Source organism: Falco punctatus (assembly GCF_963210335.1).
Source record: "Falco punctatus genome assembly, chromosome: 4".
In the NCBI taxonomy this organism is placed as follows: Eukaryota; Metazoa; Chordata; class Aves; order Falconiformes; family Falconidae; genus Falco; species Falco punctatus.
Window position 1 is genome coordinate 35015997 of NC_137583.1, and position 14440 is coordinate 35030436.

Consider the following 14440-nt stretch of genomic DNA (forward strand, 5'->3'; position numbering starts at 1 on the left):
GCTTTCCAAATACACAGGCCACATGCTGCAGTGCACCTCGAGACACCCACTGGAACAATACAGTCTCCATCCACTCGGCAACAAGCCACACAAAAAGAATTTTGCAGGCTGTGTTGGTCTGCAGGACATGGATTGCCCCCAGACAACATGATTGAAGTGGTATTGCAGCTGCAACCATTGTGGCCATCATGTTGATATGAAGGTAGCGGAGGCTAAATCAAGTGGAAGTCACTGGAAAGGTTAATAGCATCCTAAAGTTACTAAGTCTTGCATGGCGTGGTGCTGCAAAGCCAGCTAACTGCAGCAACAAAGGATTTGCCAGATCTAGCAGGCATTTATTACCCCCACAGCAGAAGGATACGGCAGTTTGCGGTGTTCAAAGAAACATGTGGTTTTTCCTATCACAAGGAAAATGCTCTGAGGTTATGCTCCTTGCACTATAATCTCAGTGCTTATGTAGATAATCTGTAATACGGCTGTATTAATCAGTCTCCCTATGATGGTGGTCTTGGAAAGACACAAAAGAGGCATCAAAAAGGCATACAGACTACATGTGTTACTTAATAGAAATATTTTCATCTGTATAAAATGAAGAGGTAACCAAGCCATTTAAAGTCAAGATAAAGCTACTCCAGTCCAAAACGTGTCCCTCTAAAATCTGGTTTATGTTATCACACAAAACAAATAAAAATTGATTCCTTGTTCCCTTTCCAGACATTTTAATCAAATTCTGACTCCTTGCAAGTCTCTGCCTGTCCTGCTGGTAACGACCTTCAGCCAGCAGACTGGACAGGGAAAAGCACACGGCACGTTCACAACTTTCTGCCTTCCTTTAATTCACCATCTCCAGCACCACAGTCACAGTCTCTCTTGAATTATCACTCCCTCAAACAGGCTCATACTGACACTGCAGATCTTCCTCCTACTCTTCAATTACCATTACTGTCCTTATGAAGATGCACACAAAATGGAAATATTTATAAAACTGTGAAACTCAAATAAGGCTACATATGCCAAAGACCAAAGTAAAAACAGCAGATGCCATTATTATGCATTCTACATATTACACATTTTCCAATAATTTTTCCCCAATATTAGATTTATGTATCAAATAGCTTTTTAAACAACGCTTGGAAAAAGCCTGTTTGTGTTCAGTGCAACCTCATAATTTTGCAACCTCTCCTATGAAGAATCCAGTTTACAACAAAATAAACAAAGGAGTGGGTAGAAGGAAAAAAAAATACTTTTTTTGACAAGCATCCTCTTTGCTGATCCAGTTAAGGGAAGCTGGATATTCAAACAAGTAGGTAAAATGCAAAAAAAAAAAAAATAAAAAATTCTGTTTTGCATTGGCAACAAGTAAAGCTGCCGTTGTGCCACTTTTCCAGTATTCACACACAATGTCTAAGAATTACAAGGTTTGCGATTGGAAGCTTTTCATGCCCCAATGAAATTTTAGGTGCTAAGGTGCCGAGAGGCAATTGCTGCTGCTTATTCAGAAAAGGTTAGGGAACAAAGGAGAAATCATCATGTTTTCTTCATCTCATATATTCACGCAATCATGGTGACTCACGGCTGCTGACGAAGCCTGGACTCCCAAGGAAGCCTAGGGATTTTGGTGTCATTTTTTTAATTCTGAAGTGAGGACAGCTGTAATTATGATGCAGCTGACACTCATCCCACTAAAACTAGTATGTGCATAAAATAGCAAAGAAAACAAACACATTAGAGTGACATGATTGCTTGGTTAAGGGACCAGCTCTGTGCAGCCTGCACAGACCGGCAGCAGCGCTGGGAAGCTACCAGTTCACACTGGTTTTCCAGAAGCTCGCTTCCAGCCAGAAGGCATTTCCTTCAGGCAGCAGCAAACTGTGCTGGTCACAGACAAAAGACAATCCAGACTGAGGCCTGAGGCGTATGAATACGGTAGCACATAAGTAGAACAATCCAGAAGTAGTACCTATCTAACTAAAGCTGTCCATACCTGTAAGAGAAACAGAAGGCGTTTTCCAGAGGAAAACTACAGCTCATCTAAAGCAAAACAGAAGACAGCAAATTCAATTTGCAGATTCAGCAAATTCAAAGGCAGAAAATAAGGATGATTAATCTCTCGAGTTCTTGCTGCAGTCTGTGGCCAGCCTTCACTAAAATGCAGTAAGTGTCTAATGCTTATACAGCATCTTTCATCCCAAACGCTCCACAACACATCTCTACTGAAATATTGGACAATTTGGTATTAGCACAAGCAATAAATAATTTCCACAAAAAAAAACCAAACCTAAAATGTCTTCCTGAACTGGTCTGGAAAACTGTGGGCAAAAAGACTTCCCAGGGAAAACATCATATATAAATATTAAAACAGGACTCCTATAATCAACATTCCCTTTCTAGAAAATCTAAACAAAATCTCATTTGGGCTTATAGTTCACTTTACATAAGGGATTTTTCACAATCGACTTGCAAAGCCCATACAAAAAGAAATGAAAACCTGCACCGATACTAAATTTAGGTAAATTATGAAGTCTTTCTGACAGAGTTCTGCAGCTGACAGGCTGTGTTTCACTGATTTTATAGGTCAAATAATAGGCATTGTGATGCCAGACATTTGAGTACACGATCATTAAGCAATACTTCAGCAAATCCAAAAGAGCTTAGAAGCTACCCATATGGTCCACAGCTGATTTTAGCCACCAGCACAGCAAATGTATGTTGCTATAATAAGAGATACAACTCCTGCACTCAGCTGACACCATTAATCTAGAAATTACTGAGCAGAAGCTAGCAGTCCCTGCTATCCTGATTGTTCATCTGCAGCAAGGAACGATTTGTCAAGTGAACCACACTGGTTACTCAATGACATACAAGTCAGGACCAAGCAGCTTTTCAATAGCTCATGGCCATCACTGAATTACTGCGGTCTGTACTGTTGCTCAATGTGATGTGAAGAAATGGAAAGCCACACGTGCACATAAAGAAGTGACAGAAGGTAGAAACTAACAGGAAAGGGAAGCAAGGAGATCACATGTTTTTCTGTATGTCAGGGCCCTGAGAATTTCACAGGAGTCTGAAGTGACTACAGCTAACTGACATCAAATAAATGGTAACTCCCGCTGTACTGGAGACTGTTTAATTACCTCGCTGCCAGCATGGCTTGGTCCCAGACAGTGCTGGAGATCAGAAAGCTGCAACTGTCACAGCACAGCCAGAAAAGTTATGCAGGCAACAGATGTAATACAAACACTCACTGATCAGCTTAGCAACTGTCAAGAGGGTGCCTATTGATACCATGTAACATATACGTGTTATTGCAAGCAGGCAGTCCAGCCACTGACATAGCCTGCATGCTCTCTGCATGCCTGAGCTACACTTGGTACTTGCCACTGATCATCATTCTCAACTGCTATTGTCTTCACAGTCCTTCATTAGTTCAAGCAAACCACACGCCAAGTTTCCCCACTGCATTCTGCAATTTTTCTAGCCACCAAGCACTGGTGGCTGTGGCACCCGCCTGCCCAAGCCTGCTGGCCACCTCCTCAGCCATGGCAGGAGCCCACCCGCATGCCTCTCAGTGACGCTGCCTGCGCATTTCAGCGGCTGCACCTTTCCAGAGTACAACAGAAAACACGTCATGCCGTAGTTCTTGCATGTAAAGCACAGTGACTTTCCCCACACGGTTAGGACGGGTTAAATAGAAAATGGTATCGAGGTGAGGCATTTTCCAGGAATTATTTACATATCTCATCAAGAAGATTATCTTCTCCTGATAACCACCTAGTAACTATTACAAGAACTATATGGACAGGAGCACGTTGACTTTGCCATTCCTAGCTCCAGCAGTAATGGTTGCCTCACCAGCTCCGTGGGGCAGGAAACGTTCCCACAAGTCCATGTCCCTCCCATGCAGGACAGCTCTGAGCAGAGGCCTCTGAGGACATGCCAGATCATTGCTGACAGGTGGACACCAACTCTAGAAACTTTCTTTTTTGAAGAATTACCCCTTTGTAGTGAAGTTTCCCACAGAAGTGTCCACAGACTTTCAGAGTCCCCTGTTGAATACCTGGCCTTACAAGCCAGCAAAGGTCGCGGCATGGGCTGGCACTAGCGCAGGAGAATGCCGCACTCTGCCATCCTGGAGGACCCAACTGCATGGCAATACACAGTGAGATGGAGTCAGTCAGAAAATTATCTGTTCAGATTTTCTTTTGGAAATGATGGGAATGTGAATCAGTGAAAATGTGTGGTCTACTATGCAAGAAGAATAACATAAATCGAGAAATAACTGAGACAATCTGTAAAATGTTACGCATGCGTGGCTCTGAATTCCTGTTGCCATTTGAAGGAGCGTAAGGGCTCACTTAGCGCTAATGAATGACAGTTTGCTGCTTTGCGGGTCCTGGGGTTTTACCAAATCAACTATTACAACAATGCTTTTTAACTCCACACAGGGACTTTTTTCATGTGAAGAGATTTCCTAATATAGAAAAAGAATTAATCAAATCAGGGACCCAAGTAGGTCCCAAAACATATTGAAGTTTTAAACAGTTACCCTATGAGATGTGTACCTCCTAAATACTCTACCTTATTTACTCACATGAACATACACACAGAGGGTGATGGTCCAGGCTGTGAAGTTACCTGCAAAACCAGGGAGGAGACATGTATCACAGCACTACAAATTATCCCTTAAGTAGGAGGGATGTGGGAAAACCTCAAGGAGAAAGGATTGCTCACGTGCTATTTCTCTTGGTTAGTATGTCTGACTAATCAAAATTATACTCGTGCTACTGTTAAGAGTAAAGCCTCTGCAGAGTAATAGCCAAAAAGCCTCCTCTTTCTGCAGTGCCAGGAGCAGCCCAGGAGCCGAGCACGACCCCGTGGCTCAGCACCAGCACATCTCCATGGGCTCTGCCCATGCTCTAAGCTCCCGAGGAAATCTATAGCTTATACACAAGCTATAAAGGCTAAACTCTTACATGATTTCTCAGCATCTAATGTAATGGGTTTGGGGGTTTTTTTTAAACAACAGGATAAATGAGAAATGGATTTAATATATTTTAAAAAAGCACTATGATTAGCAGATGTCAATAGAATTTCAATTTTTAAAAAAATCTTCTTCCAGTCTTATGTATGCAAAATAGAGATCACCAGGAAAATGAAGTTCACTTTTTTTCTAAAGACCTGGCATTTTCTGTATTTGCCTTTCACCCTTACTAGACAGCCCCAAAAGACAGTATGAAGGGATACACCCAAAGGATAACATGCTGAGTAATGTGAGGATTACACCCCTCGTTAAAGATCTTAAATTTCATATGGAGGCCATGCAGGGTATAAAATACCAACTCTTTGCTGTATTCTCCAGCTAACCAGTTTGCCAATTTTACCTCACCCCTTCTTTCTCATTTGTTTCAAAATAATCCTTGTAGTTAGTATTTTGAGCAGAGACAGACCTGAAACCGACTGTTACCTGAGACTGAGGCAAAACTGTAACCACCACGATATGACAGCAAAGGAGGCAAGAGGGCAATCTGGATTTTATGATTTGAAGATCTGGTATGTTATATTAAGTGGCTGAAGTACAAACACGGAACAGATCAATGCAAATATTTTCAGAGTTAAAAGAAACACCTATTAGTACTGGTGGCAAACCACAAACCAAAAAGGTTTCCTTCAGTACAGTATACTTTTTGACTCAACTAAAAAGTGATGTTCGCTGCTTTTTTTTTTTTTTATAGCACAGAAAATGAATTGTTCTACAGATCTACCTTAGAGACTTTGTTCAGAGTCCTGATTTTTCTGAAAGAATAACGTGACTGTCACACAGCTACTGAAAGAGCGCCCTGTCTGCAGCTGCAGCCCCACGGCAGTGGCCGCATGCTGCAATCGTTATCCTCCGGTGCACAGCCTTGCAAAGCGGTCCTTGAGCAAGCCCTGGGCGTCTCAGGACGGTCTCTAGACAAAAAGGGCCTGTGCAGGATCACAGAGGTGCTTTCAGTGCCCAGCCAGGGTTCGTGGAGGGCAGAGCCCAGCTGCGGGAAGGACCCAGCTTTGCCACCGTGGCTCAGCCGCCCGCCCAGCAGCTCCGCACAGACGGCGCATTGTCAAAAGGGGAACAAATCCAAAACGCCAGGCCAGCTCCGAGGAGCCGGCGTGGGTCTCAGAAGCACTGGGTTTGTTACCAACCCCTGTAACTGCAGGAAAACAACCTCACCGTGCACCCTTCCATGGTAATTCTCAATGTAATTCCTCTGAAAAGAGAATTGTTGGCTGCTTCCCATGGAAGCCTTTGACACACCTTGATCGCTCCTGCTAAAATTCAGAAATTCACACAACACTCAGCAGTTATGATTTAAAAAAAAAAAAAAAAAAAAAAAAAAAAAAAAAAAAAAAAAGAGTACAGGAAAAATAATAAAAAAAAAAAACAACAAAGGAAAAAAAGCCAAACAAGCAAAGCCTCCCCTGTCAGAGCAGATCTTCAGCTGGTAGATCAGAGAAGCTCCACTGCTCCGTCAAGAACTGAGTTTAAACCAGAGAAATGCTCTGATGGAGTCAATTGATTTCCATTCATTTCATTCAATTGTTTTACAGGTGTATAATGGTAAAAGAACAAACACAAACATTTTCCTGGTCCTGCTAAGTGGCCTGACAGGCTCCTGCACCATTTCGGGTGGCAGTGGCACTGCCTGCAAGCCCCAGGGACTGCGGTCACTTTAGGTTACGTGCTTGCTCTAGAAGGCAGTGGCTTTTCTCAATCATACACCAGACCTTCAGGGGTACTTTATGAAGCAAAGCCCTACACAGCAGTTGACCAGCAAGAAGCCCACAGATATTCCTACAATTTAAGGCCAAATTATATTTATTTGGGAAGACTTGTGCTTTCCAGAGCTGTGGGAGCTCTCTGTACTGGAAGGGGTGGGGTGAGCCCTGGCTGGGACAGAGCCTGGCTCGGGGGCTGATGAAATCATCTCTTCCACACCCTCAGCTCATGGCAGCCCACAACCAAACAAGCAGCAAAGCGATGCCTGTTTAAACAGAAAACAGAGTATTACCTTTTTAACCAGCTCCACAGAAAGTCCCGCAGCAAGATGTGCTTGTGCGATTCAAAGTACATGTACTTTGATTCTAATGCAGTTTTATCTCTGAAGAGAAATTCTGCTAGTCGATAAGAGTCAGCACAGCCTACACTTAACAGTCGAATGGAAGCAGCTCTGTAAATCCCAAAGGATTACTGGAAACAATTTATAATGAGCACATCACCAGCATAATTACACTGCAACTCAAGAAGCAAAGAACAGAAAGTTTCATGTTCTTTGTTGCTAACTAAAAATCTTAAAGTAACAGTTGCAAAAAGTTTAGGTGGCCAATTACTGCATATCACTTGTTTCTAGATGCAAGATTAGGCAATGAGAATTTCCTTGCATAGCTGCCAAGGTTGCTCAAACCGCTGGGAGGCTGGTGCCTCCTCCCTGCAGCCCAAGAACCGTTGGCCACTGCTGAAAGCAGCAGAAAGACCTCTGCAGCATTTACGCAATCAGGACTTGCATGGTAATTAGTTATTTAAATTCATGTTCAGTAACACATTTTCTGTAGCGACGTAACAGCCACAAGACAGGATTATACAAGTGCAATGACACTGCAGGTGATTTTACACCAAACAAAGCAGTTTTTACAATCCTGCTGTTCAGATGCACCGCTGGTGAGCTTGAGAGAGATTAGAATTACTAACTTCACATCTATACATACTAAAAATCCATAGGTTGTATCAGTCCACCCCTCCAAGATACTTCCAAGGTGTCTCTCGGGGTCAGACAAACACCAGAGAGCACTTACTGGCAGATGGAATGTGTGGACATGTTTGCCCCCCACTGCCCAAAATCTGTGCAATTCCCCTTAAACCCACGTGAGCACAGACCGTTCCTGCCCCCAACAAACCTGCCTGCTGCACTTCTCCATCTTGCTTCTTTTGGGCAATTCTAGCTTCAGTTTCAAATGGTGCTCTGCAGAATATGAATGTACAGAATCAATGTACATTTTTGACAATGAGAGAGCATTTATGCTTGCCATACAACGTATTTATGTCTGATATATTAAGTATTTATAAAAGCCAACGATCCCTTAACTGCATGACAGTAGTCTGCTGCTCTCTATTTATTCCAATCAGAAATTTCCGGGTTTATTTATGAAAGAAATTCTGTAAAGCGTGCCAACCTGAAAGCCATGACACTTAAAGATCTTTTACAAAGAATAAGTAGTTTTCATCAACAGAAGAGTGTTTTGGCTTGCCTCCGAGGTGAAAAGACTAATGTAAAAGTCTGATGATGCTGTGTTTTCTGAACCTGCAAATTCTCTGCCCATTTTCAGCTCGTCCCAGTGGTGTAAGTGATATTGAGCTTACTAACTGCCCCAACTTTTTTTGTTGTTTCCAAGACATTTCCTGAAATACAAAGTTAAGCAAATGCTGCAACCATTTCAACTTATAGCAAAATCAGCAATTTTTGGCAGTGGAGGAAGGCAATGTAGTAATTAACAGCTCCCCCTCAGGTTCTGTGCAGAGAACTTCATATATTCAGCATGTTGCCTGCTAAGTCTATATTTTCTCTTATGGGAATTCAAAGTGGTGTGAACATACTGTGTCAGAAGCAGTAAAATAAAACAAGTTGGTTCCATTATACTGTGATTGCAGAACTAGCAGGAAGACATCCTGACTCCACAATGCCCATCAGTCACTGGACCTAAATACTGGCAGAAATCACATCCAGAAACCCAGCTGCTGTAGCAGGTCACACATTTACTGCCATCTCAGAACTCCTCTATTCTAAAATTCTCTGGTTTTAACTGTGGAAGCACTAAAACTAGCTCAGCTTATTTACACCGGCTTTAGGAAACCTTCACCAGGTTACACCTCAGCATAAATGTAAGCGGTCAGCTAATTACTGCTTAGCTCATTCTCCTCCTGTGACTGATAGAAAGCAGTAACTGCTTCCTGAAGAGAAACCAGACTTAATTCTCCAACCTTTTCCATCTTCCATTGATTCAGCTCTTCTGATTTCATTACTTTAACCAGCCTATATTATTTAGTATCTCCTTACAGTGTAAGTCAGTGTCCCTTCACCGCCCACATTGTGCAAGACCCAGCAGTGTTCTGGCTCATTACCAGGTTTCTTAAGCTCTACATGAAACAACAGCAGAATTCTGTTGGTAGCTGGATTGTGTTAGCAGGGAAGTTTGACTGGACAGATGGGCTGCTTGGTGTAGAAATGGTCCTCTGCACAACAGCAATGGTCACGCATGTTGGAGCTCACCATTTTCAGACTGAAAACCAGCCAGTACCGTAAGAGTTGAGCACAGTATTTTCCCTAAATAGGCTGAGGTTTTCCACCCCCACGAAAAGAAAACACAAGCAGTAACCCTGGATGATAAACGGTAGGGGAAGGTTGTGTCACCATCACGCAGTATTTACCTTTCAGTCCTTCTCAGGTACAGATCTACTTCAACTGATCAATTTTAATATTGTTACTGCAAAGCAAATAGTGAAAGTGGCAGTAAATTGGATCTATTAAGTGCTGCTTCTGATAGAGCAAATGTGGTTACATGTGTTTTTAAGGGCACTGGGATTATATATGGTTATTTCCTCTTCCTACTTTTACTCAGGTCTATAAACTGGAAAATGATAGATAAACCAATGAGAAAAAATAGCATCTTTCTTGTCTCCTTCCACATATATTTTACAGGCAGAAAGAATAAAAGAGCAGCATAAAGCCAACCTTACTTAATCAGTGCTTTGATGTAGCCAGTTTCATATTTTGGTAACATCCAGCTTCTCAAAACGCTAAGCACTTGCTCAGTGACTTCCACAATCACAAAAGATTTGGTTTAGTGCATAGGGAGCTTTTGTCTTTCATGTAGTGTATCTTCAAATGAAATAAACTAATAAATGCATTTAGATTTTAGTTGAGGTTATTTCTCATTGGACTAGTACAAAAGCCTGATTTTTTTAGTGGTTTCCCTGAACTGGACTCCTGCTGTAAACCTGGATCAGCTGCTCTGCAGCACTACTCAAACAAGGCATCAGATATCAGCTTGGAAATATTAATCTGACCCTTCTAAAAATTAGGGAGAACCCTTCAGATAACTAAAAGCATTGAACAAAAACTGTGTGAGTTCTTTTACTTCACTGACAAGACAATGATTATTTTTTTGTATTTGTAAACTAGATTAATCTTGATACACACAAAGTAATCTGATACAGATGTAAGCTCACTTCTACTCTTTCATTAGCTCACCCATAATTACAGCTGTTTTTCTGGAAGTTTAGTTGATTTTGTTTGTGCGTCTGTGTGTCCAAAGCACTGGGTTTAGATTCAGGAATCTGGAGTTTAGGTGCAACAAAACCTGTTTTCTTTAATCTCCTAACGATGATAACATCATCTTATTTCATATGGCTTAAGAAAGAATAAACTCCTCAAGCCCCTGAGATTTCCTGGGTGTATGCCCAGACGGAGCATTTCCCAGGTCTGTGCCACACCTGCACTCTGACATACAAAACCTGAACTTACGCTGCCAATTCTACTGGTGACACTTGAGCATAGCGGCTCTGTCAGATGTCACCAAAAGACATAAGAAGTTGTATCAATTACTTTACAAAAACATAGAAACAGCCAAATTATTCACATTTCCAAAGTCTGTGACTACAACCATTACTACAGCAATTATGTTTCTCTGGGAACGATCAATTTACACTCAACACCACTCACTTTAAACTGCGTGACCTACCTTAAGTCTGCGTTTTCCAAGCATATTATTCCAACTTATCCCACATGCAATGATACTCAAAACCAAATTTACAAAGGTTATTAAGGACATAGAGATAATAACTGGTAACTCAGCAGGTACCTCAACACCATCAAAGCAGGCATGGAAGCTGTACTTCTATCTCATGAAGCAGTTTTCCTGTATCTTTACATGGCTAAATACCATAATCTGTTCTGAAACAGATCTAACACATATGCTTGTGCAGAAATGTTCCTTGGAAAGCACAATTGCCCACTACAAACGTACCACTGCAGAGCATCTTTGAGCCTCTGAACAAAAACTCAGACAAACATAAAATAAAAACTCATCTCTTTGGAGAATATTCTGCAATTGTTCATATTTGGCAAGCACCTACTTGCTTTGCACGGTGGCAAGAATGACCTTCTCCTAAAAAGTGGATTTGCATGTGACAGTAAAGATTATTTTGAAGCTTGTATTAGGGCTTCACACAGGATGGAATCTCCGCGTCAGATCCCCAAAGGCTTCTCTGCAACAGAGGTGGTTATTCTGGTGTTTTCCCCCAAAACCGGGCAATAAAGCCATCCCAGAAGTATGGTTATAAACCAACTTTACAAAGCAATCTGCACTTCATGGTAGCTGCTCTTTATCATTTTCCAATCAACACTAGTTGGCTTCTAATTGATTTTATATTATGTCCCTTACCAGAAGTAAGAATATTGTGTTTACTAGGGCAGCACAAAGAGGGCAGGCCTATTCTTACTGCTGTATTTAATGCTGCTGCTAATCATGGAGATTAGACTGAAACAATTACAACAGCTAATTAAAGAACAATGCGGTTTTTGGCATCTTTTCTCAGACAGCACTACTGGGAATTCCTAACTCAGGCAAAGCAGGGATAATTAAAAATTGAGCTCCGGTTTCCCCTGCACTGGCAGCTGGATCATGCTGATTAAACTGCGAATAAAACACATGAAACCAACACTTTGTAGTGTATCCAATTTCACTTAAAAGGGCCTTTAAAACTGAACCATAAACAGAGAAACAGTGCACAGCAAATTATTTAGCTGAAGCTAGATATACAGTCTCCACTGCAGTTGCCTCACAGCTTACTATCTTTTGTGTAGAGTGTGGGACACTAGTCACTGCAGGGCCCAATGAGGCACTCAAATCATTAAGGTCCCATTCCAAAGGCATTGTTGTTCAAGGTAAACACTAGAAGCAACTGAGCACAGATTTACACACAGACATAAAAATTTGGAAGTCCCTTGGGGAAAAACATAGAATCGCACCCAATGACACCTCAGGTCATCACTAAAGGATAAAACAGGACTCAAACCCCTTTCAGCAAGACTCTGGAGATCTGAAGAGCTGGCACAAATAGCAGCTTTTTTATGATAGCTAGAAGTTCAAGACAAATTTCCATCTGCCTAGTTAGGGCAAAACTGTAAGTAGAATCAAGCCTTGTCCAGGATTATCTGCTACTCTGCTATAAGATGCCACTTATAGAAGAGCAATCACTGCATCCCTTTCTCATCCTCAGACCACAGCATCACCTCGGTAAAAATGCAGTTACCCAGACAGACTTGCACGGCTTTACTTTATAATGATGATGATAAAAATAATAATGTTTACTCTTGGCTAGCATTTGCCTATATACTTTGAGTCACACCAGAACAGTATGAAAACAAACAAACCCAAAGAGTAAGACATGAAGGGTGATGCAGAAAGACCAAATTACTTGCCTGAAGCTTGTTTTGGTATTTAGAAATCTGCCTGAAGGTTGTTACTGTGCTCTCTGGACAAGTAGTTAATGCTTTGTTAAATAACAAGAGGATGCTGTTAAAATTTTGAAAGTAATGCCAAGAAATTCTGTGTTTATGTAGCTTTGTGGAGAAACATCAGTATTAAATCATTTTCACTGATCCCACTAACGGGACATACCTCATATGAAGTTGATATCGGGACAACCCAGCTACACCAAGACTGTAAACCAGAATGAGCACCAGATTCCTTCTGAAGCGGAACTACATTTAGCTTTATATATGAAGTAAATACATTTAATAAACAATTAAATACAAATAATAAACAAATAAAAATTAATAAACAACAAAAAAAATAATAAAAAACAGGGAGACTGCACTCAGCACCAGCAGCACTTACATTAAAGAAAAGTGCTTAAGGGACAGGGTGCTGCAGCCAGATGATCCAGAGGAAGGCATACAATGAAGGGGAAGTTTGCTAAGACAAGGTCTTTCCAAGTTTTCGGTAAACATTTTGAAGTTTGGGCTACAAGGCAGAAAACCTGCTAGGAAAAGTCATTATAAAGAGACCAAAGAAAGGGGAAATACACACATCTTCTGCCTACATACGGTCTGAGAGATTACACAACAGTCCTGCTTCAGCCACATGTCATGGGAACAGTTTTGAAGGCTGGCTCAAAGTTAATTAGAAGAAAAGCAAAATTATAATAAAAGTCTTTGTGGAAAAAGCCCAGTTAGCAGAATCATATCTCAGAAGAAACCTTCAGGTGCCCAAGAAACAACCAGCCCGGGCATCTAAGTGTTACAAACATTATGTTGGCTTTTGTTAAGAAAATACCATCAGAGTGACAGATAGGGAGCATTCCCAGAGAACCCTCCTGTACCCTCTGCCACGAGGGGACAAGCCCAGGACAGAGCAGCCAGTACAGCTCTCCATTACCCAAGTGTCAATTCTTTTTACAGGGGCAAACAGGTACGCATGTGAACAAACACAGCCCTACCTCAGCTTCATATATGAATTTGGTGAAAATTTCAAAGCTCACAGAGGATTTTCAGACCCTAAACTCCAGAAGCCATGGTGACTCGACTGAGGGTTCACCATGTATTCTGCCCAGAATCACCCTGAACTGTCACCTTTTATTCTCCTCATTGCCAGAGCTAGAATCCTTCTTTGCATTTAGCTCCATTTCTTTAACTTTTATTTACCTAAGACAAACTTCCAAAATTATTTTAGCACCCTGCACTGCCTAGAAAACAATAGCAAAAACAAATAAAAGCAGCCTTACAAAAAAACATCACCCTTACAAAGGGCTGCAAGAAGTGGCTGTCAAGTAACAGAGGAGAACCAAAAAGCCTAATAACAAATGTGGTGATCTGGCTAGTGACTCATGATGTGGTCTTGAAGAAGATACTGCAAGTGCTTTGTGACTCCCATTTCTCCTCCAACTGATCAAATGATGATTGATAAAGACTGTCATGATTCCATTTTGTTCATTTTCTTGCTTAGTTGCATATATGCTTTATTACACGGGCATGAGATAATCTTTAAGCTATTTGTTCATACTGCTTTATTTTTCTGTTACTTTTGTTATAGTCTCTGGTAATACATAACTAGTTTAAATTAAAGAAGCAGCTTTCATATTTTTCTCTGAAATTCCAAGTTCCTTCTCAATCCCTGAGATAGTATCTCATGTTTAAATGAAATTTTGGCAGGGAAAAGCAAAGCACTTCACAGCTTCCTTCTACATCTAGCACCATTGTATCTTTACATATCTGTGTAGAAGTAAGCTACACAAATTTTCCTAAAAATAATGATGCTGGTATAATTGTTCTTTCCAAGCTATATTCCAAAATCAGTTTTAAACTTGGAAAAACTATGAAAGGGGGATAGCTGGAAAAAATACTTTGGT

General features: G+C 41.2%; 1 protein-coding gene across 4 annotated transcripts in view; it reads right to left on the bottom strand.

The window, feature by feature from the left end:
* The window catches only part of XYLT1 (xylosyltransferase 1), a 202894-nt gene that overhangs the window by 119581 nt on the left and 68873 nt on the right, over positions 1–14440 (bottom strand). Inside the window, exon 1 of one of the 4 annotated variants that reach the window (XM_080386666.1) lies at positions 7930–7965. The exons of the other annotated variants lie outside the window; for them this stretch is intronic. Coding sequence (XP_080242792.1) covers positions 7930–7950 — 21 coding nt within the window. The 5' untranslated portion in view covers positions 7951–7965. Of the gene's footprint in view, positions 1–7929; positions 7966–14440 lie in introns of those variants that run through there. 4 annotated transcript variants of the gene reach the window in all.